Here is a 24,522-nt window from a genome sequence, read left to right on the forward strand (position 1 = left end):
GCACCTTTAGCTATCTGGCCCCTAAACAAAGGAAATGCCTCTTTTAAACCTCTCTCACCCCTCTCTCTCCTATTAACATGATACTTAAAACCGATCTCGTCATCCACCCTGATGCATCCTTATGTGACTCAGTGTCAAATTTTCTCCTGTGATGTGCCTTGGGGACTTTTTACTATGTTAAGGGAGCTGCATAAATGTAAGTTGTTGTTTACCAGTTCAAGGGTACAGTGCCAGCTTCAATTCTAATGGTGCCCATTGCTTACACTCTCTTCCCTCAGATGTAAATGAGTGTGCCAGTAATCCTTGTCTCAATGGTGGGATCTGCGTGGATGATGTAAACCGATATGCCTGTCTCTGCCATGCTGGTTGGGCTGGCTATAACTGCCACCTTGCCTCAAACTCACGTAAGTCTTCGAGATTGTTTAACCTCGGCACAGTCCCAATCCTATGGGCTTGTGAGGAGTGAAGCTGAATGCGAACTCCGGGCCATAGCCCAGTGCGGTACTGAGGGAGTGCTGCACCCTCGGAGCTGCTGTCTTTCAGCTTAAATGTTAAACTGGCTTCCCATCTGTCCCCTCAACTGGACGTAAAAGAAGAGCAGGGGAATTCTCTTGACCAAAACGTTTTCCTCAACCAACATCAGCAAAACCCGATGAAGGTTGTTTCTTTGTGGGAGCTTGCTGTGGGCAAATTGGCTGCTGCATTTCCTACATTACAACAGGGAACTACATTTCTAAAGCACTTCATTGGATGTAAAGTGCTTCGGGATTCCCTGTGGTCGTGAAAGGTGCTTTAGAAATGTCAATGTTTTTTTTTCCTTACCCTCAGGCACTTTGCTCCTAAATCACTCCCTCTCTCTACCACTGTCTCAACTCCAGAATATTACCATGGGCTGGATCTCAGTGGGGTGAGGGAGGCAGAATGCAAACTGAGGGGGTCTGCTATCTCCATCCCCCACCATCTCTGCGTGTCCAATCAAGCATCACATGACCAATTGGTGACTGTCCAGTGTGAAAAGGAGGTCAATCATTGGTGCATAGGAAGCTTGCTTCCCAATCACAAACCCTTCCCCTTGCTCTCTTCGAAACTTGCAGTTATTATCAGGGCCAGTTTCCCATGCCTCCTTTTAGGTGCCACAGTATAGTCCGCTCTTTTGACATTGAGTTAATATAAAAATAATATGGTGATTTTTTTTTTTGTTCCTGCTCCATTCACAGTGGAATATGAATCACAGCTTGGTGTGAATACATAACTTGTGGGTTCTGAGAATCAGCACTGTAAGTCGGGACATCATATGGCAGAGGGGTAATGCCACAGTCATGGCTAGAATTGTAAAGGCTCCCTGCTCTCAGAATCAATCATTGAAGGTGCAAAAAGGACTTTTAAAAATGTTGTTACGGACAGAAGGGGGTTTAATTTAAACAGACCTGATTTCTCCTCTCTCTACCCATCCGTAAACAGAAAGGTATTTTGATTTTGAGGTCCCTCTTTATAACAGTGGTGCATTTACCAACCCCTCAGTTTTGGTGTGATCCAAATAATCCCACAGCAATCTCAAGATTGGGTAATCTCACAGGGCTAGTTTATTCGCACACACTCAAAACATGGGAAGGGGATGTTGCAATGTAGTCCCTGGTGCATTCATACAATAAAAGAGGGACAGAGAGAGAGAGAGATTTTGCAGGGAAAAGAATTATTGTTTCACGCAAGTTCAGAATCGAAATCCAATGGTGCATTCCTTCACAGAGGTTGGCAGGTTGAAGACTGATGCTGGATGATTCACTTTTCCGGTAGAGGTGACTTCCATGATAAGAAAGGTGCACAGAGATGAATTAGCCTTGTAGGCAATGATATAGAAGTTCAGAAGTCCCAGTAGAAAGAGTGTGGGTCAGGGGGGCAGGCATTCAAACCTGGACCCTTTTTCTGAGCTGCTGCTTGCTAGATGGAAGATGGCAGACAGCTTTGCAGCTCTACAAGGTAATATTACAGGTTCCTTCAGCTAGGGGTCATGTCACAGCCCAAGTGGAGAGGTGGCAAAGGGTACCTATTCCTTTGTTGGGTTCCGGATATTAATGTTCCCAACATTAAGAATTACAAAGGAAGGTTGCAAGGCTACTTGTCCTAGCAGACTAGTAGGCTCCAGTGGCCAGGCCTGGCTTATGAGATGTAGATGGCCTTTGTATAATTCCCTTTGAATCCGGTCTCTGTAGCCCACAGGATCGTTGGCATCTCTTCAGAGATAACAAGGTGCAAATTTCTTCGATAGTGCTATGTTAGCTCCTATTGTTTGAAGGTCACAGCAAGATATGGCTTCAGTCATTTTAAAAGGTCATTGTCCAGTTTTAGAATTTTAGGAAGTAGCCACGATGATATATATATTTCCCCAGCAGAATCTGCTGGTAAATTCAGCCGTGGTCCAGGTGGTAGGCCTTTTCTACCATCCTTGTGCCGCCTTATTTTAGCTGGCGTAAAAGACTCCCAAACCTTTTTTTTACGTCTGACACCCAAAAAACACAGTGGGCAAGGAAAAATTGCGGACGATTCGGTTGTTAAGAGCTTAATAGCTTGTTAGTTAATGGTTTCAAAATGGCGGATGGGCTTCCAATTTTGGCATCCCCAGGCCTTCCTCATTACCAGAGATTGGCGCGATGACGACCCGATGTCATCAAGCCGAATATTTCACCAACACGGGGTGGATGGGCGGGGAGCATACCCAATTTGGGAATGTAAAACCCGGCCCTATGTTGCAATAGTATGAGAGGGATGACTTGACAGGCCACTTTGGGATGACTGCTGTAAGGAGCTGGTTACTCAAGCAGATGGTCGATATCAATAAGAATTTAAATCACATCCATAAAACCTCAGCCTCTATATGTAGTAGTTTCCCCTTTGCTTCCTTGGACAGATAGTTCTGGGTCTGTACATGGGACTCTTCGTGCCTGACTGCACGCACTTGTGAGGCTGAACCATGATATCGCTTTTCGTCTTTCAATGGCTGACCGACCTTCTCCATGTTTCCATCATTTTCTTGTTTTTTTTTAAATTTAAGAAAGAAAGGAGCAGGGAAAGAGGGGGTCGGCAACCCTCCCAAGATTCACCTGCAGTCTCCGGCAATTGAAGATTAATCTCCAGGATGCTATTGCGAGCAATAAACAGAGAAAAAAAAAACAAATTATGGCATTCCTTTTTTCCCCTATTTTCTTAATGTATTTCTGTTTATTAGCTTTATAAGTATTGGAGATGAGGAGAAAAGGCTGTGAGACTGATGGTCAAGAATTGTTGAGGAGTCTCCAATTCATATGAGAAGGTGGTGCACCGTGAGAATGAACATGTTGGCCAACCAAGAGGGGAAGTGTGGGGCAGTTGGAGGCAAGAGACCATGTGATGAAACATCTAGGGATATATTGAACCAGAGTTGACAATCCTAATGCGAGAGGAATGGCAATAAGAGCCAAGAAGAGGGTGTAACGTGTTATGAAGGGAAAGAGGGACTTGGGAGAAGCTGAACAGAGACTCAGACAGTACATATAACAGGGCGAGTTTGTGCAAATGCGATTCATCTGTGATACATTCTGGCCAGTAAATGTGAAGGTATGAGTATGGCAGGCAGGAAAAGAGCAGATCGTCCACCAACATTGCCACAACATTTATGATGGCTGAAGCATCTCGACTAGACACTTCCACAAGCTTGAGCTCAAAATCCAGGCTGGTGCTCTGGTTCAGTACTGAGGGAATGCTGCACTGTCTTTTGGATGAGATGTTAAACCAAGGCCCAACTTGCCCTCGTAGATCCCACGGCACTATTTGAAGGAGAGCCAACCTCTCCCTGGTATCTTGGCCGATTATTTATTTTTTTAACCAACATCACTAGAAACAGATCGCTTGGCCATTATCACATTGATGTTTGTGGGATCTTGCTGTGTGCAAATTAACTGCCGTATTTCCTACATTGCAGGAGTGACAGCCTTTCAAAAGTGCTTTATCTGCTGTGTAGCGCTTTGGGATGCCCTGAGATTGTGAAAGATGCTATTTAAATCCAAGTCTCTATCACTTTCTCCCACTTGCGCTCGCCCTCCCTCAGCCATGTAATTCCCTGGGAGAGACGAGAAAAGTCTCCACTTTCCGATTTGCCTCCTGGAGTTGTTAATGATTTGAGCTGCTGATAGGAAGTGTTTAAAAGCTTGGCTTTGCCTGAAATCTCTGGAGGTTTTAAATCTAAGCTAAGTGCTGAGCTTCCCATAAGTAGCTGCTGCATGTAATACATTTTAGTGCCACCCTTGTGATTGACACCCAATGGTGATTGCAGACAGTTGGCAATGTTTGCCCTGTATGGGTGGTTGGCCCTGCTAAGTGCAGACAGTGTAAGTGATGGGGACTGTAACATGATCTGGGGCAGAGCTGAGAGGGGAGTGACTTGAACTATCTTCATAGGTAATAGAAGGTATTTAACTCATAGTGATGTGCAATAATCATTAAACAATTGGTATAAATCAGCTAGCTTAAACCAGGCTGTAAGTCTGGCAGACGGTGCAAAATTTTGGATAGAAAACGTTGGCTCTTGCCGCTTTTAGCAGCGTGCTCTGTGGGAATCGGGGAAGGTTGCCAGGCTGATTTCTATTCGGGAATGCGAGTCTCGTCTAATGCTAGCTATCTCAATCACTTGGGATTGATCTCAAGGTATCTCCAGTGACAATGGGACCCCTGTTTCCTTCAAAAAAAAATAGAACACGCTTGCTGCTCAGGGGCAGAGATCAGTTACAACAACAAAGGATGGAACTTAGCGATTGAAAAGCACAGCGGAGAGATAAATAGCTTCCAGCCTCTCCGTCATCTCATTCTCTCATTGATCAGTCATACATTATGTGGGAGGCAGCCAGTCATGGAGTTTAATCATGACTCCCAGTGACCAGGCCAGTTCTGTGAAGGTTCTGCTTCTCCAGTGATTGGAGAGACTCTGTGCACAAAAAAAAATCAGGAAAAAGAAAGACAGACAAATGGATCAGAGCAGCTTGCATATATATTATGCCTTTCATGCCCTTGGGGCACTCCAAAGGCACTTTACAACCAATTAAATACTTTCTAAAGCACACTCACTGTAATGTAAGAAAGCTGGCAGCCAATTTGAGCACAGCAAGGCCCCAGAAACAGCAATAAAATAATGACTAGATCAGGTGTAACTATCGACCAGGACACCAGGGGGAACTCTCCTGCTTTTCTCCAAAAAAAAAGCCATTGGATCTTTTATGTTCACCTGAGAATGCAGGCAGGGTCTTGGTTTACTGTTTCATCCAAAACATGGCACATCCAACAGTTCAGCACTCCCTCAGCATAGGACTCAGACACCAGCCCAAGTTATGTCCTCAAGCCTCTAGAGTGGGTCTTGAACCTGCAACCTTCAGATGTGGAAGAGAGAGTGCTACCACTGAGCCATATCTAACTGTCGGTATTGTATACTATCTGAAATACATAGATATCACACCTGGGACACAACCAAGTCTGTAATTTAGCTAATTGCATCTAACACGTTGAGAGAGAGCTGTTCAGCATCCGGAATTTGTAATTTTGAAAAATCAATTCAAATGGCTTGTGTCGCTATGTCAGCTCCTGAGCATGTACAATGCACAGGAAGTAAGGGGATTATCCCAAGGACATCAATGACTTGTGTGTGCCTCAGTGTCAAGTCATTTACATTGACAGTCCCCACCAGAGAGTACTTTGCTTCTGGGCGGTTCGGTTATAGTTTTGTGTCAGTGTTAGCTCCTGTATGTGCAAATGAGGGAAGAGGGAACAATCTACTGCATCATGGTACTATAGAGCTCATGGGTTCCTTTGTGTATGAAAAGAAGGAAAAAAAGAATTTGCATTTATATAGTGCCTTTTACAACCTCGGGATGTCTCAAAACACTTTACAGCCAATGAAGCGTAGTCTCTGTTGTAATGTAGGAAACACAGCTGCTGATCTGCACATGACTAACTCCCACAAACAGCAACATGATAGTGACCAGATAATCTGTTTTTAGTGATGCTGGTCAAGGGATGAATATTGCCAAGGACATCAGAAGAATTCCCTTGCTCTTCTTCAAATAGTGCCGTGGGATCTTTTGCGTCCGCCTGAGATTTATTTTGCCTACCCCTAGTTGCCTTTGCGAAAGCGGCAGTAAGCCTTTATCTTATGTGGTTATGGTGCTTCCACAGCGCTGAGTGAAAGTTTTTGACTAAGCAACTGTGAAGGAATTGACACTTCCGTCCAAGCCTGGACGGTAACCTGGAGGAGGTGGTGTTACGAACGTACGAGCTTACGAATTAGGAGCAGGAGTAGGTCATTTGGCCCCTCGAGCCTGCTCCGCCATCTGATAAGATCATGGCTGATCTGATTGTGGCCTCAACTCCACTTTCCTGCCTACCCCCTGTAACCTATGATTCCCTTGTCAATCAAGACTCCATCTAACTCAGCCTTAAAATATTCAATGTCCCAGCCTCCACTGCTCTCTGGGAAGAGAATTCCACAGACCAACGACCCACAGAGAAAAAAATTTCTCCTCATCTCCGTCTTAAATGGGAGACCCTTTATTTTTAAACTGAATCCCCTGGTTCTAGTCTCTCTTACAAGGGGAAACATCCTCTCAGCATCCACCCTGTCAAGTCCCCTCAGGATCTTATATGTTTCAATGAGATCACCTCTTATTCTAAACTCCAACCTGTGCAACCTTTCCTCAAAAGGTAACAACCCCTTCATCCCAGGAATCAGTCGAGTGAACCTTCTCTGAACTGTTTCTAATACCTTTTCTCAACTAAGGAGATAAGAACTGTTCACAGTACTCCAGATATAGTCTCACTAATGCTCTATACAGTTGTAGTAAAACTTCCCTACTTTTATATTGCATTCTGCTTGCAATAAAGGCCAACATTCCATTCGTCTTCCTAATCACTTGCTGCATCTGCATATTAACTTTTTGTGATTCATGTACCAAGATACCCAGATCCCTCTGTACTGCAGAGTTTTACAATCTTTCTCCATTTAAATAACATACTACTTTTCTATTCTTGCCAAAGTAGACGAGTTCACATTTTCCCACATTATACTCAATTTGCCTCTTTTGTGTCCATTCACTTAACCTATCTAACTCCCTTTGTAGACCCTCTTTATGTCCTCCTCACAACTTATTTTGCTGATAACACAAAGATAGGAAAGTTAGTAACTATACATTTGATCCCTTCATCCAGGTCATTTATCTAAATATGCAATAGTTGATGCTAAAGCACTGTTCCCTGTGGCACTCTGCTGGTTACAGCTTGCCAACCCAAATATGACCTATTTGTCCCTACTCTCTGCTTCCAGTTAGCCAACCAATCCCCTATCCATGATGTGTTTCCATATACTTGCTGTCCTTGGCCTTCAAGGACCTAGTATCTAGGTGGTGGAAGTCGCAGGTTTTGGGAGATTTTGCGAAGAAGCCTTGGCGAGTTGTTCATTGTTTCTTTCTCTCTTTTCTTACTTTTTGTCTTGCTTCTTTGGTTTGCTCTCCTGCTCGCTATCTTTCTAATTGTCACTCTAACTTTCTCGCCCTCTCTTGCTATTTACTATTAGTTCTTTCCGATGAACTGGTTTTTTATTCCAGAATTTTTGTGTTTATGTCATGTGCAAGTGTGTGTATGTATATACGGGTGTGCTCTTAGAAGCACCGCACTGTGTATTCACTCACAATACCATAGAAAAACGTGGCACAAAAGGAGGCCATTCAGTCCATTGTGCCAGTTGCCAAGGGTCAGATGCAATATTGTGCCAGTCATTTCTCCTGTAAGCAATAGCATTTTTTGCAGCTAGGTTTTATTGCTAACTATGGAATAACACTCGGTAAGGTGCCAAACCTTTGAGGTGACTGGTCCAAAAGCCCACCTTGTCAGGAGGGTGTCCTGGATGTGACGCACATCTTGCTGGTGTCCACCTTCAGAGCCACTGTCCTGTTGCGATGATCACTTGCCTCTTCCTCTTCCTCATTCCAGACTTCGAACACTCAGAGGGCTGATGTCCTCTATCTCCACCAGACAAAGCTGATGATCCCCTCACATAGCTTAGTTCATCAGCCCATAGATTTGCAAATTTTTCCTTCTCAAATATCTATCCAATTCCCTTTTTGAGAATTATTCTTGAATCGGCTTTCATCACCCTTTTAGATAGTGCATTCCAGGCCATAACTCATTGCGTTTGTTGAAAACAAAAGTCTCCTCATCTCCATCCTGGTTCTTTTCACAGATTTTTAAAATTTGTGGCACCTGGTTACTGATGCTCTTGCCTGTGGAAACAATTTCTCCCTATATACGCTATCAAAGCCCCTCATAATTCTGAACCTTTCTTTTAAATCTCTCTTTAACCTCCTCTCCTTCACGGAGAACAATTGTACCTCCTCTACTCTCTCCACATAACTAAAATCAGTTATCCCTGATATCAAAAACAGAATTACCTGGAAAAACTCAGCAGGTCTGGCAGCATCGGTGGAGAAGAAAAGAGTCGATGTTTCGAGTCCACATGACCCTTCAACAGAACTGAGTGTAGTTAGGAGAGGGGTGAAATATAAGCTGGTTTAAGGTGGGGGGCGGGGGGAGAGAAGTTGAAGGTGGGGTGGTTGTAGGGACAAGCAAGCAGTGATAGGAGCAGATAATCAAAAGATGTCACAGACAAAGGAACAAAGAGGTGTTGAAGGTGGTGATATTATCTAAGAAAAGTGCTAATTAAGAATGGATGGCAGGACACTCAAGGTACAGCTCTAGTGGGGGTGGGGTGGAAAGACTGACAAGGTATAAGTTGTACCACCCCCACCCCAACTAGAGCTGTACCTTGAGTGTCCTGCCATCCATTCTTAATTAGCACTTTTCTTAGATAATATCACCACCTTCAACACCTCTTTGATCCTTTTGTCTGTGACATCTTTTGATTATCTGCTCCTATCACTGCTTGCTTGTCCCTACAACCACCCCACCCTCAACTTCACTCCCCCAGCCCCCCACCTTAAACCAGCTTATATTTCACCCCTCTCCTAATTACACTCAGTTCTGTTGAAGGGTCATGTGGACTCGAAACGTCAACTCTTTTCTCCACCGATGCTGCCAGACCTGCTGAGTTTTTCCAGGTAATTCTGTTTTTGTTTTGGATTTCCAGCATCCGCAGTAGTTTTTTGTTTTTATCCCTGATATCATGCTGTTAAATCTCCTTCTGCACCCTCCACAAGGCCTTAGAATCCTTCTTAAAGTGTGCTGCATAGAATGGAACACAGTACTCCAGCTGAGGCCTTTCCAGTAATTTATAAAGGCTTAGCATCACTTCCATGCTTTTGTACACTTGGCTGTTACTTATACAAATCTCCTCTTACTGACGACAGAGTGGACTACATCACAGAGTGACCCATCCTTCAGTCGCCAGCCACGGTGCACAGATGTCCAAGGCTCACAACATTGCAGCTGCGAGTCAGGCTTCCGCCTCAGTGGGAAGGATATTAGACAGTGTCGAGGTAAGGTGGCATCTATTGCAATTGCAACTGAAGCTGTCAATGCAACCCATTTCACAAGGCAAGAATGGTTCTTTGCGCGAATTTCAAACTGGTCACAATCATCCAGCTCACTTTTGAACTAGGCGAAAACCTGAATTTACACAGCGCCTTCAATGTGGTAAAACAACCCAAACTGCATTATCAAAAATAATATGACACTGAGCCACATAAGGAGATGTTAAGAATAGGTGAGCAAATGCTTTATCAATGTGCTAGGTTTTAAGGGGAGACTGAGAGGTTTAAGGAGGGAGTTCCAGAGCTGAAGACACTGTCACCACTATTGGAGTGATGAAAATTAGAGATGTGCAAGAGGTCAGCATTGGAGGGGTGTAGTGATCCTAAAGGGTAGTGAGGAAGGAGGAGATTACAGATACAGGGAGGGGCAAGGACCTGGAGGAATTTGAAAACAAGGCTGAGAACTTTTAAATCAACACATTACCAGAGCAGGATCCAATCTAGGTCAGTGAGCACAGAGGAGATGAGTGAGCAGGACTTGCCTTGAGTCTGCCCTCTACTCTGAATGGTGGAGCAGACTCAAGGGGCCAAATGGCTTACTCCTGCTTCTATTTGCTGTGATCTTTGGTAAGATGCAGGTGATTGATTACTACAGAGTTATATTGATAAAGTGATGCCCACTTTTCAGTATTTTTACTTAATATCAGAATTCTTTGAAAAAAGACCATTTAGGCTCAAAGATTTGATCCCTTTTTAAAGGTCTTTTCCACCTACCCTCCTCCAGACTTGGATTAGGCCATTCAGCCACTCAATCCTACTCCACTGTTCAATTTGATCATGGCTGATCAGTAGCTTAACTCCATTTACCACCTTTGCTCCATATTCCTCAAAACCCTAACTGTTGTAGGATGGCCGAGTTGTACTATTAATGATAGGAGTTGATCAGCAAACACCTTTTTGGTGGAAACATTAAGTTTATTTACAATATACTTAGCAGCAACTACACGTGTGCTTTCAACTCCAACTCTAACTCTACACTGACTGCTGAGGTAGCCCCTGCTTTTCTCCTGTTGATTACTACAGATCGTGTGATCTTGCCTAACAAGTATTATTCTTAAAGGTACATTATATACTAAATAAAACCATAATTACTACACTAACAAAAATCTATTGATCTTGCCTTTAAACTCCAATTAACCCAGTACCCACTACTGTTTGGGAGAGAGAGTTCCAGATTTCTATCCTTTAGGTGAGAAGCAGTTAACAGACGCTCTTGCGCACTCGCTCTCTCTCTCCCGTGCGCTCTCTCCCCCTCCCTCCCTCCCTCCTTCCAAAAATGCCCTGAATTGTTTCCTGAACTCTTCTAAGCTGTCCACATTTCATGGTCTTCCCCCATAACAGGTTTCAGAAGCCCACTCTTGTATAATGGTGGCTCTTGCCTGTTCTTCCTGTTACAATCACTCCCCAAAATCTAACAAATACACTGCTCAGCAGCACACTGACAACACTCCCAGTGTTCCCCAAATTGTCACCTGTCACTCTATCTCTCTCTCTTTCAGATGTGGATGAGTGTGAGCTGTTTCAGACAGGCCGATTAGCTCGCCTCTGTGTACATTCTTGTGTGAACACACCTGGTTCATATCATTGTGCATGTCCCCCTGGATACAACTTACTGGAGGATTCACGGGCCTGTGAAGGTAAGCACACCTGATCCTCCTATCCTGCCATCTGTTTTTGTCTACATACCTCACTACTGCCTATCTTATACCCCATTATACTCGCTGTAACTCGCTACTGCTATCTTATCCTCAATGTGATTGGGCAAGCTGTGCACTGTCATCTATTTTATCATTATTATTATCTTACTTCTACAGATATTAATGAGTGTACAAGCAATCAACACAACTGTACCAGAGAGGAGATTTGCATTAATGTACATGGTGGATTCCACTGTGTCCGCCCGGAGTGTCCCAAGTCTCGCCTCAATGCTAGCTACGTAAAAACATCACAATTGTAAGTGCTGGTGCTCATAAAAGTCTCTATTGGGTATAAAGAGGGATTGGTATCTCATTATTGTGTTTCAGTAAGCAAAACTCGATGCAAGAAAGTATTGAAGTATAGGGCAGCACAGTGAGGAACCAATTAACTGATCCCTTGTTGCTGAGATATAAGAAATGAGAAAACTGGACCTGCAGTCTCAAAAATGGCACCTGAGCGGTGATATCATCGTTGTGGGTCTTCATTTAGGTTGGTCAGGATCGATAGAGACTACTGGAGGAAAGGCTGTTGATAAACTTTATCTTTTATTAAACATTCTTCTAATTATATACAGGATAAAGCTCAGCACAAGGTTTCACATAGAACTATTTCTCGTTATGCTCTGTTGTCATGTGGTCTTATATCACTGATGATGTAGACTGTCCAGTTACATATTTAACGTTAGGCCTTTACACTACATCTCCCCCCAAGTCTCTGACTCTATTCAACATATTATTTACATTATCCTACATCTTCCCCCCCACCTCCTGAAGTCTCTGCCTTCATCCTAGGTTCACAGAGGTAACCATCGTGGTGAAATCACCACATCTCCTGGACCTTGTTCTCGGCTCCCTTGGAAGATGTATAGGATTCAAGTTCTCCTTGTGCTGTCTCAAACTCGGTAGAATAGTATGTGAATCATCAGAGACCACCAGCTTGCCGTTTCAGGTCAATTTCCTGATCGTCTGGGTAACTGGTCCCTTCCGTTGAACGTCTTGTCGATACGAGTGCGATTCTGTTTCCTTTCGCTATTCCATTTTCAGTTTCCATAAGATATGATCGTGGATGTAGTGTTTTTTTCCAAAACACGGCCTTCGTGATTTTGGTCATGAATCCGGACTGACTCCCTTGCCTGGGGTTCTGGTAAATGATATACTCTATGGCATTGACTATAGTTTCTGGTTTGATTTGCACAATATTCGCCCTGTGTCTCTCTCACTTTCTCTATATCTTCTGCCTTAAGACATGGCATAAGCGTGTGTGGAAGAACAAGAAGTTGAGTCTACAGTTGTCTCCCATTAGAAGTTTGCACGGAGCCAAACCATTCTGGCGCAGTTTGGAATGGTAGCTCGATAGTGCCAGGCTGATATTGTCATTTTTCTTCAAGAAAGCCTTAACTGTCCTCACTCCTTTCAGCCTCCCCATTAGCTTGCAGGTATCTGGCTGAGCTAGCCATGTGGGTCTGTGAACTGCTTAAAACATTCAACATTCATTGGCAAACTGTGAGCCATTGTCTGAAATGACTAGGTGTGGAATGCCGTGTGTGGCAAAAATTTCTTTTGGTAGCGTAATGACAGCTTCCAAGGTGGAACTATGCAGACGTTTAACCTCAATACATCTGGAGTAATAGTCAACAACTCTGAGGAATGTCTTCCCGACCCATTCTGAGACGTTCCCATGGTCTGGGTGGAAATGAAGATACCATCAATGGTTCTCTTTGCTCCTGGCGATGGATTGCACAGGTGATGAAGTTTGAAATCATTTCTTCGAATGATTTTGAGACTCTTGGCTGCCAAACAAAGTTATGCACCCTGACACTGTCCCTGGTGTAATCCCTGAAGGATCTTGAGTTTGAGGACTCCAGGTATGGCCAATCTCTCATCATAAATCAGCAAGTCATCCACAACACTGGGATGTCTTTGTTACTGAAAGCATTACTTCAGGTGAGATTATTTTGAACGCATTCTGGCTATTCTTTGATGCAGAATCCCTGAATTTTAGCCCATCCTTCATCATTTTGTGCCTTTTGAATTTCGTTTAGCCCCCGTGTGGCTGCTGGTAGAAATTTTGTGATCAGTGAAGTATAGGGCTCCACATCTTCAACAAAATTTTACACCCTTTTGTCCAAGCTTTTCAACAGGAATACATGACAAAGCATCCGCTGTAGTTCTTTGTTTTCTTTGGACGTGTGTGGCTGTTTTCAGCTTCCCAAGGCCTCTAAATAAGTTTGGAAATTCTGCCCTGAATTCTTTGTCTTGGCTTCCCAATTCTTCTGCTTTACAGATAAGTTTTAGACCTGTGCAAAGCTTTTGGCCTAAAAGTGAACACTCTCTCTTGGGGCAGAATTTTCTGCCTGTCGGGCGGGCGGGCTCAACCCAATCTCTGGCGGGCGGGGAGCAGATCCCTGCCGGAGAAGCGGGCCCCGCCGCCATTTTATGTGGGCGGACCAATTAAGGCCCGCCCAGCGTGATGTCCCCAAAAGCGAGAGTGCACTCTTTTGCACATGCGCACGGAAGAGCGCACATCTCCCTGAGGCTAAGTGCTGCCTCAGGGAGAGCGCTGACACTTAAAAAATATATTAAAAATAGAACAAAAAAATCCTTAACATGTCCCCCTCATGGGACATGTTCATAAATTACAGTAAAACTTTATTAAACTGTTTAAAACCCTGCATGAAACCTCATCCCACCGCGGGATGAGGTTTCATGTTTTTTCTAGTTGCCGCCAGGGCTTCTGGCCTGCCCGCCAGCCTTAAGGTTGGACGGGCAGGTCCTTTAATTGTTTAAATGATCCTGTCAATGGCCTCAATTGGCCATTGACAGGTCGGCGGGCGTACAGCTGATTTTGCTGCGCCCCCTCCTTCCTGAAAATTTAAATGGGGCGCGATGATGTGGGGGGGGTTCCTCCCAACGTCATCCCACGTCATTTTACGCATCGGTAAGCGGGCCCCGCCCCCTGCTCGCTGACGGCAAAATTCTGCCCTTGATTTTTGGATCACATACAAAGTTTCTGTACTTTCTCTTTCTTTGTACTGAAGTGTAGCAGTCAATTGTCCCTTGACCTTCAGTTGAATGCCTCCTGGGCCGTGGAGTTGTATGGTTGATGGCTAGAGGAAGTCTTGCTTTAGCCGCTGTTCTGTGTCTGAAGGAACTAAAACTCCTGCTCCGGTGTCTAATTTGAAGTTAATTTTATGTCCATTGACCATAATGCCTGTGCTCCAATTGTTCCCTTTAGATCCTGAAGGAAGGCACTCTTGTCTTTTGCATCTTCAATTTCTTGAATGCTACTTACTTTAATTGGTTTTTCTTTAAGTTCCTGAGTTGGGAGCTTTTTGCTGCAGCATACAGCTTTAAAGTGTCCCCTCCTCGTACAGGAACGGCACTCCACATTTTTTGGCGGGACATTCTTCGCACCAATGCAGCCTTTTCCCGTCACAGCGAGAACACTGATTAATGGCATCGACTGCAGCTTCTTTGCTCTTTCCCTGTTTTTGAGTAGATGCACTGCTACGTCTGTGTCCTACAACTGCACTGTCATTCGATTTTCTCTATGAAATCTCCCTGTTATCTCAAATAAATACACAATTTTTGCTTTCTCACTTCTGTCTGTCTTGTTATCTGCACAGCCTTTGATAGCGTTAAATCCTCCCTCGACTGTAGAAAATCTGATAAAGTCTCCTTTAAGACTCCTACATGAGTGCAATCCTGAATTGATTCATCTTTCGGGGCTCCATATTTGCAATTCTTATCTAGTCAATATAAATCATTAATGAAGGAATCTTACCCTCTCTCCCAGTCTTTGGTACATCTATTGAACTTCATCCTTTCTATGATTATGTTCTTTCTAAGGCTGAAATATATATCGAAAGCTTTTGTAACGTCTTCATATGTCACCATTCCTTCTTTTATGCCCTTTCTGACCATTACCTTGTCTGTGCTACCGCCTATGGCATAGAGAAAGGTACTGGCCTGTTCCTTGATAGGCTTCTCTGCTAGTCCCGAAGTGATTCTGTACCTGGAAAACCTATGAGGCCAGTTCTGTCACTCCTTGGCTTGACCCAGGCCTTCCACGTGGTCAAAGCACTCTGGTAAGGGTAAGATTTTCTCCTTGGCTTTTCTTCACTCTAGCCTTTTTCCGAGTTCTGTTGATGATTTTTCCATGTTGTTCTTTCCTCACAGTTGTTTTACTTGCTGCTTTGGCAGTTGCTGGGCTCTTTTTTTCTGCCCTCAGACTTGGGATTTTTCCTTGGTGCTTTTTCTGTTGTTTTTACCACTACCATCATGTGTTATCATCGTTGTGCATCTTGGCTTAGGTTGTCCTTGGTCAGGATCGATAGAGATTGCTGGAGGCAAGGATCTTGATAAACTTTATCTTCTATTAAACATTCTTTTAACTATATACAGGACAAGGCTTAGCATGAGGCTTCACACAGCCATCCCTCAGTACTCTGTCATGTGTCTTTACATCACTGATGATGTAGAAAGTCTATTTATATATTTAACATTGCCTATATTGTGGTATAAAGGGTCCATCTGAAAAGTTATCTTACTTGCTGAGTAAGATAATTTACTGAGGCGTTGAGTTGTTTGCAAGGTGATCTTATAAATAATTAGTAAACAGTATGAGTTAGGCAAAGCTGGGTAATTACTTTCTAGTAAGTGTCCTTGTCTTGTAAAAGGGACTGAGGTTCGAACACTTGACAGATCATTTTGGGACTGATATCAGGAATTTGTTCTCCACACTGGTTGGCCTTGACTTTGTGTGAAGTGTAAAACAAGTGATAGCAAAACAACAGCCCAATATCTCTAGGTTGAATTCGACAGATATATAGAGATGGACAGAGATGTAAAATGGGTTAGCGTTATGCATTTTGTACTGTTGCACAAATCAAGATCTAGCCAATCGAGTGATCATCACATAGAATGGTTCCCTGAGATAGTAGTGGAGGCAGAAACCCTCGGTCACTCGACACAATTGGAAACTGCAATGGGTTGGAGTGGGAGGAGGGGGAGAGGAAAGGAACTGAGATGAGCCAATTAGCTTACTCTATCCATAATTATTATGCAAATATCTGGCTGCTTCTCTAAAGAGCACACCGTGTACAGCAGTATAAGCTGAAATACAATGTAAACAGGATCTCATCATTCACTGTGTGTTAAAACTGACAGCCTAAATATGCAGATACTGATATACCTGAATAGCCACCAATACTCAGCTCAGTTTTTACTGCAGGCAACCACCAGCTCTTTCAGTAATATCCCTTCTCAATAAGATCCTGCAGGTTCACCATGTCTATCCCTCTGACAAGTTCCCAACCCAATTCCTTTCTAAAAACAAAAAACTACTGCGGATGCTAGAAATCCAAAACAAAAACAGAAATACCTGGAAAAACTCAGCAGGTCTGGCAGCATCGGCAGAGAAGAAAAGAGTTGACGTTTCGAGTCCTCATGACCCTTCAACAGAACTGAGTAGAGTTAGGAGAGGGGTGAAATATAAGCTGGTTTAAGGTGGGGGGGGGCGGTGGGGGGAGAGAAGTTGGGCGGGGTGGGGGGTGGTTGTAAGGACAAGCAAGCAGTGATAGGATGATAGGAGCAGATAATCAAAAGATGTCACAGACAAAGGAACAAAGAGCTGTTAAAGGTGGTGATATTATCTAAGAGAATGTGCCAACTAAGAATGGATGGCAGGACACTCAAGGTATAGCTCTAGTGGGGGTGGGGGTGGAAAGACTAACAGGGCATTACAGGTATAGATTTAAAAATAATGGAAATAGGTGGGAAAAGAAAAATCTATATAAATTATTGGAATTATTGTTTTTATAACCTTTCTTTGTTCCTAGCTCTGACAATTTTCCCTTTTCTCCCCAGCAAATGTGAGAGAAATCCATGTCCAATGGAAAACAAACAGTGCGCAAATGCTGCGTACTCCATTACCTTTCATTACCTAACCTTAACCTCCAACCTGCGAACCCCAAGGGCCCTGTTCCGGATGACGAGCAGCCGATTCACAGGTGACACCATGCGCTTCAGCATCGTGGGGGGCACCGGGCAGAACCATTTCTCCATCCAGCGCTCGGACAGGCAGACGGGGGAGCTGGTGCTGGTACACCCTATCCAAGGCCCTGCCACCTTGGAGGTTGAGATGGAAATGACAGAACTCTCTAGAAAAACAGTCCTGACAAAGCACATCTCCAAGGTCATCATCTTCGTCTCACGATACAACTTCTAGACAACATCCATCTTCCGGTGTGACTCCTGCTTCTGTTTTCTTTTTAAAGAGAGCCAGGATAAATTGTGTGTGTAACCAATAGAGAGTTAAAGTGCTTTTAAAAACAAAACGATTAGAATATCAAGCTACACAACTACAAACATATGCGCTACTGCTTCACCAGAAGGAAGGGAGAAGCCCACAAAGGAACAAGGCTGAAGAACTGGATAATGGAGAGAGAGAGAGGCTGATAGTTGTAATATTTTAATGGCGGCTGAACTAACTATGTATAAGGACCCTGCATGTGTGATAAGACAGGGTCTTCACTGCTCACAAAGACCCCCTCCCCTCAGCTCAACATTAGTTATCGCTAGCCTAGTATGGCGATGTTATTAAAGTGGGTGGCATTAGCCAATGGTATAACATTCAGAGTTATAACAGCAGCAGTTATGAGTTTCCATTCCCTCTCCTCTGTCTCCCTCCCCTACCCGCCATAAGGAGATGTGTGGATGGGGCCACAGTGCGTAACTAAATAACTCCTCCAGGGTGACCAACCGTCCCATATTTTACGGCCTCGTCCTGTCATTTTCCGGATTGGTTGTTGCCGTTTGTCCTGGGACTGTGATTGGGAGACTGCTGCAGAGTCCGACTATCTTTGATTTCTGTGCATGGGCAGTGAACACCTGCACATGTGCATTGCGCTCTCCTGTTGGCCCACTCACCTGGCCACGAGGAGGAGGAGGAGGAGGAGGAGATGGACTGGCCAGGCTGAGGAGAGAAGGGAAGAAGAAGCAAAATTCATTTTTCAACTAATTTTTGAAACAGCTAATTCTAAACATTTAGCACTGACTTACAGAAACATAAATTTAGTTGACTCACCTTTTTACTCGCGTTGAAATCGTGGCGTTGTGTCAGCACGAAGGCAGCAGTCCACCTTGCTCCTGGCGGCCTCCGAGTTCACTTCAGATTGCGCCACGCCCTTGGTTCTCTCCCTCTTCTTTCCCACCCCCCTCTGGCACCGGCCAGCCCGCCTGCCCTCCAAGCCCAGCCCTGGTCCCCTGGCTCCCCTCACTGTGCACCCCGAACCTGTGTCACTGGCCTCCCCATCCACCCTCCCTCCAAGCCTGGTCTCAGCCCCCTTTCTCCCTTCCCCCAGCCTCACTGTCCTTCCTCTAAGCTCAGCCCTAGGCCCCTGGTGACCCACTCCCCTCCCCCTGAGTGCGGCCTTCCTCCCTCCCTTCCCCTGACCCCAGGTCAAAGTGTCCCTTATTCTTTTTCCTCCGAGTTGGTCATCCCAAACTTCACCCCTTGGTTATTGTTATTATCACAGCTACGTTCTCATACAGGAAGTGCAATAGGTGCCAATGCATGCTGGGAGAATTTTTAAATGCCTTGTTTTATCTCGGTATGTGTGTCCCCTCCTCCCCTTTCCATCAGAGCTGTTAAGAAGGACACGGGTTTTCAGTATCTAGAGGAGAAATGTGACTAAACTCGAACAATCAGTGTTTGTGAGCTTGGTTTCACCAGCTCAGTTTAGGACTGTGTTGTGTATGGAGGTAAACATGTCTTATACTCACTGGAGATAGGGATGGGTGTTAAACCCCGAGGAAACTACAGCACTTGTGATATTAAGTGAATAATAATTATTCTTTTAGTGAAATATTTATTAGGATTTATTATTCAAAAATATTTATAGCTTTTCGACATCACTTAAATGCTATCCCCACCTCCCCTTCCTGCTCGAATCCATGTCAGTGTACCATACAGTAATTGTTTCACATGTATTCAACTATCCAGGTCTGTTTTGACAGTGAGTGATTTGAACTAAAAGTCGTGTCAAATTTACACGTCTGGATAAACTGTTTTGTATACCATCTAGTTGTCTTATTGTATTGTTAAAATAGTTCTATTTTAACTTGTGTGCATTTAAGAAATTGCACAGTGAATGGGGGCTTCATCTCTATTATCTCTATTCCTGTGGTGGCTGATACCTTTTCCCCATCTCTACTGCTGCCACATTCACTCCCTTAATCTCATCTCCGAAATTTCAGCTGCATGATGATCATCATTGTCATCTCATTATCATTATTATCTCATTATCATTCCATCGCCATTATCGTGTCATTATCATTACACCATGCTATCATCATCAAGAAAGCTGAGGTATAAAATGCTCCTCTTGCTTTGAAGATCAGTTGATTTCTCAAAGGCCAGGAAATGAAAATATGACACTCATATGGGCAATATGTGAACTTTTTCTCGTGCCAACTGATAACCAAAATGAGCTCGTGTAATGGGGCAGGGCTTGGGGTTATGTGTGGCCAGGGAGTTTGACATTTTCCTATGTCTGCTGAACATGTGATTTCCCCATGACTGATCAAACTTTGCCAAAGCAGTATGTGCCAGATGTAAATCGTGTAGCTATTTTATGTCATCATAATCATTTCAACAATGTTATCTTTACCGTCAATGTCAACATCCCACCATCTTCATCATAAGCACCTCTATCATATCCTCCATCTTCATCACCTCCATCTCATCGTTATGTCTATCTCATCATCTTCACATCAACACTCCATCCCATCTCATTCTTCATCCCATCACCAACTTTATGCCATTGTTTTCAACTAACACTCCATCACCATTCTATCACCATCACCTCCATCACAACAGTTTAATTTCCATCCTATAATCTCAATCTCATAATTTATTCTATCAAAATTTCCACCTCTTCAGCTCATCTCATATCCCATCATCATTATCTGTTTCAATTTCCTCATGATCTTTACTACCATCGACTTTAATTGTCCCTCTTATCTCAATCATGTATAACATTATCTTCATTATCGTTATTTCTCCTCTCTTTATACTGCCCTCCTTCCCTCCATCACCGCCATCTCCATGGTTAGGAAACAATAAGTTGAAGCTGTTCAGGCCACTGAGGATTTACCTTCCTGAAAGCACTCCATTTGAGTTTATGTCATGCTGCATTATCACCATAAATTTTCATGGCGTTGTCCCAATTTTCCACTAACTTAAGGTGAAGATCTGAGAAAACGCCTGAACAGCTCTTATTCCTGCATTTCCATTAAATTACAGCAAAAGACTAGGACAATCTTCATGGAAACTCTATCCCCTATGCCTCTTAAGCCTCACAGAAACTGTGACTAAAGTACATTAGAATTGCGAAATGTCCACAAAGCCTTTTAAATCGCTACAGTACATAAAGGTATATTTTTACTTCAAAGTCTTTATCTGTTGAGTTTTGGATCCTTCTGTTAAATAATGGGTCAATATGCACAGAGAAAGAATGAAGTTAAGTGCTCCAAAATGGCTTTATTGAAGGTAATGGGCATCAGGTTGGCCCAGCCTGTTGAAGGATTGCTGGGGTGGTGAGGTCCTGGTCTTTGCCATGTTTATGTTGGCTACTAGTATGTGGAGGTCCAGCCATCTTCTCACGAGGGAAGAGGGCAAATGGGAGAGAGCCAATGTCAATCTTCTCTAGTGGAAGAACTCCACACAGAGTTGGTATACTCCTGGGAGCAGGACATTCACTTTGCCTCAAGGGCATGGTTGGTTAAAATAGGAAGGGAGGGATGTTTAAAATGCTGAGACAGTGCCTGAAACACACTTCCATTATATTGTTCACCCTTTTCTTATTCGGGCTATTTCACTGGATACCATGAATTGAGCAGGCAATGTGATTTGGACTCTGGCACCCTCAGTCCATTGAGAGCAGAAGACACAAAATAGCATTCATAAAGAAATTAAAGACTTTTGAATACAGCTATTTTTATAAGCAATTTATTATTTGAGTTTTACATTTTAATTGTTATATAGGTCAATGATTTATATTAATGGAGTATACAGAGTGAATATAAACCATATTGCTTGAACCATTAATGTATCAAATCATTGAATATGGAGTCAAGGCGAGTCTTTTCCAGGGTATGCATACCATGACGGTCCAATTTGTAGACTTTCTTAGATGTCAGCCATGGTTCAGTGGCAGCACTCCCCCCCCCACCCCCCCCAACCCCAAGTTAGAAGGTGTTGGGTTCAAGAAATTAAAGGAATCTAGACATCTTCAAAGATCGAGGAGGAGTTGGCATGACTTTAATACCCTCTATTTCATGTGGATCGGGATATCTGCCAGCGCTGGAATAAATAGCACTGAAGAAATTGATCTGCACATTGTTGCATTTCAGACCATTGAATACCAATCCTTCATTATGTGCCGCTTACATCAATAAGTACAGATTATAGTCATGTTCTTTCTTGCTTTGTTTTCCCACAACAGCTATATCATCTGCTTTGCAAATGCATCCTGGCACAGTGCATGTAATGTAGTCCATGTGAGCTTGAAAGAGATCCTGGATAACAGCCCAAAAAGGAAGTTGTTGAAAATAGTATCGTCCAAATGGAGTATGAAATGTAGTAAGCTCTTGGGACTTCTTTACTTAGATGAACTGACCAATACCACACTTGGCATCAAGCTTCGAGAAGAATCCTGCACCTGCAAATTTCGGATTTAACTCTTCTCATGTAGGTATTTTGTAAGAACGTTTCAAAGCTGCGTTTCAATGTCATGGATCATGACATACTCTCAATAATCCGTCCCTTATGACACACAATTGAGCTGCACCAACCTCTGTGCTTCTCTACTCTTCTAATGTTGCTGTCTTTCTCCATTTTGTCTAGTTTGACCTTTAGTTTGTCTTGTATATAGGTGCTGTACTTATGTGGGGGATCAATTTACTGACTTGCATTCTCCTGCAAGTATAATGTTGCACTCCCTTGAAACTGCCAATTTTGTCAAAACATTCTGGATATTTCGATATTAAGTCATGAACTGAGGTGGTAGGAATAGTTTCCAACATTATTTTGTCCTGTGATGTCTGACCAATTCAATGAATTATTACTAGTGTGTGGTCACGACACGCGGGTAGATCTGCAATCGCTGGGCCTTCAACTTCCATGATGTAGAACATCTGTGACATCCAGGAGGATTGATTATACTTACACTCCGGGACTATGGATCCTGTGGATGGAATTACTGAACAGTTGTACGCTGAAAGTTTCACAGTAGAAGGTTTCGCCATGGCCTTCCATGTCTGTGGATACATGTCTTTTAGAATTCAGAGGTAGTATGTTGGTACTTGCCCCTGTGTCAATCTTGGCCAATAATGAATTGTTACCAACTTTCTTAGGGAAAATAATTCAAATCTTGGCAAACACTTCAGACTGTGTGATGGTATCTGTGTTTACCACGAGATTGACGTTGTGAAACGTGCTCACTGCTCTTCATCTCATCATGCACGTTCATTATTTTCTGGTTTGTCAATCACCTTATGTATTTGTTTCTGATGGGATACCAGATGGCCATTCTTATTGCTTGAATGTGTACAGTCTATTTGGATCAGTGCGCAGCTCTTTGTAGCTGCATCAGCCTTTGCTCTACTGCCCTGCCGCTGCCAATGGCCCTTTCTGCCACATGCCTTGCAGAATTAATGAAAAGCTGGACATTTCCTTGGTGCATGCAGAAGACCACACCCACTACGTGTCTTGCTAGGTTTGGGTGTTCTAGTAAGTGTGTCAACAATTGGGTTTGTACTTAGGACCTGCAAGCTTCCTCAATTTGTAAGGATCGCTTCATACTTGCATCCTTAAGTAGGTCTTCAATGCTGTACATTTTGTGCTTGTCTAGTAGATCTCTCTGGAACGCTTGCCTAGGGGTGGATGAGATTGCCAACTCAACAATTCTGTCTCCCAGCTCTGCATTTGAAAAATCATAATATGTACCCTTTTCTCTGTAGGTTGCTGTCAAAATGACATGAGCTCTAGACGATGAATACAGAAGTTTTAACCTGATTCTGAACTGGTCTTCCAATGTAGTCCAAATCTTTTGGGGGATCCTTTAGCTCTTCTTCTGTCAATCCTGGCATGTTCAACCTGTGTAGACCTCCATTCCCAGTTGCTAGGTGAAATTTTTGTAGCTTGCTTGCTTGGTTCAGACACCTGAATCAATAAGACCTCTGTACGTTGTTTAAACTTTTCGAATTTGGATGGTAGGCCAGCTGCATCCCAATTCAAACTGGGGAATTTTGTGGACATTCCAATAATACCCCTTTGACCTACCTTCCTTCTATAATACCTGGGATGAGTGTTGCTTTTGTGCACTTTTCTGGAGCTCAGCCCACAAAGATGAGTTGTGGTGGGAATACACCACGGAGTAATGGCATCTTTACTTTCTATTCAATTTATTATTCAGCAACTCTGAAGTCTCCTGTTATAATCGCAACCTTCTCTGGCCTGATTTTTTAATTACCTCTTTTCTTTCTTTGACACTCCCTTGCTCTCTATTGATCCAGCCCACACCCTGGTCACTCGCCTTTTCTGACTGAGCTAACCCGGTGCTGGTCCTCTCGATGTGCTGTCTCACTTATGGAACTGACAGGCTATATGCTGCAATTTCACCATCAAGGATCAGTCTGCCTACCAGCTCTTGAGCACAAGCTCGAGAGTGACAGAATGAATCTACAATTGGAGAGGTAGGGATTAATCAAGGACAGGCAGCATGGTTTTGTTAAGGGGAAGTCATGTCTGACCAATTTGATTGAATTTTTCGAAGAGGTGACCAGGTGGGTGGATGAGGACAATGCATTTGACATAATCTACTTGGACTTCAGCAAGGCTTTTGATAAGGTCCCACGTGGGAGACTGATAACGATGATAATGAAGGTAAGAGCTCATGGGATCCAAGGCAATTTGGCAAATTGGATCTAGAATTGGCTGAGTGGCAGGAAGCAGAGGGTGATGGTCAAGGGATGTTTTTGTGACTGGATGCCTGTGTCCAGTGGGGTTCCACAGGGATCAGTGTTGGGTCCCTTGCTGTTTGTGGTATATATAAACAATTTAGACTTGAATGTAGGAGGGTTGATCGGATAGTTCGCAGATGACACGAGAATTGGTGGGGTGGTAAATAGTGAGGAGGATAGCCTTAGATTAAAGGAGGATATAGACGGGCTGGTCAGATGGGCTGATCAGTGGCAAATGG

The 24,522-nt window shown here is 43.6% G+C and overlaps 1 protein-coding gene across 3 annotated transcripts in view; it reads left to right on the forward strand.

The window, feature by feature from the left end:
- Window positions 1–20,110, forward strand: part of LOC144693322 (fibulin-7-like) — a 46,407-nt gene extending 26,297 nt beyond the window's left edge. The window contains exons 4-8 of one of the 3 annotated variants that reach the window (XM_078563116.1): window positions 279–404; window positions 9,378–9,506; window positions 11,060–11,197; window positions 11,375–11,513; window positions 17,126–20,110. In XM_078563116.1, the coding sequence (XP_078419242.1) occupies window positions 279–404; window positions 9,378–9,506; window positions 11,060–11,197; window positions 11,375–11,513; window positions 17,126–17,486 (893 nt within the window). In that variant the 3' untranslated portion in view covers window positions 17,487–20,110. The remainder of the gene's footprint in view (window positions 1–278; window positions 405–9,377; window positions 9,507–11,059; window positions 11,198–11,374; window positions 11,514–17,125) is intronic. The other 2 variants (XM_078563118.1, XM_078563119.1) reach the window with 2 other exon arrangements.
- Window positions 20,111–24,522: the final 4,412 nt, after the last annotated feature.

The sequence above is a fragment of the Cetorhinus maximus genome, chromosome 18 (assembly GCF_964194155.1).
Source record: "Cetorhinus maximus chromosome 18, sCetMax3.hap1.1, whole genome shotgun sequence".
Classification (NCBI taxonomy): domain Eukaryota; kingdom Metazoa; phylum Chordata; class Chondrichthyes; order Lamniformes; family Cetorhinidae; genus Cetorhinus; species Cetorhinus maximus.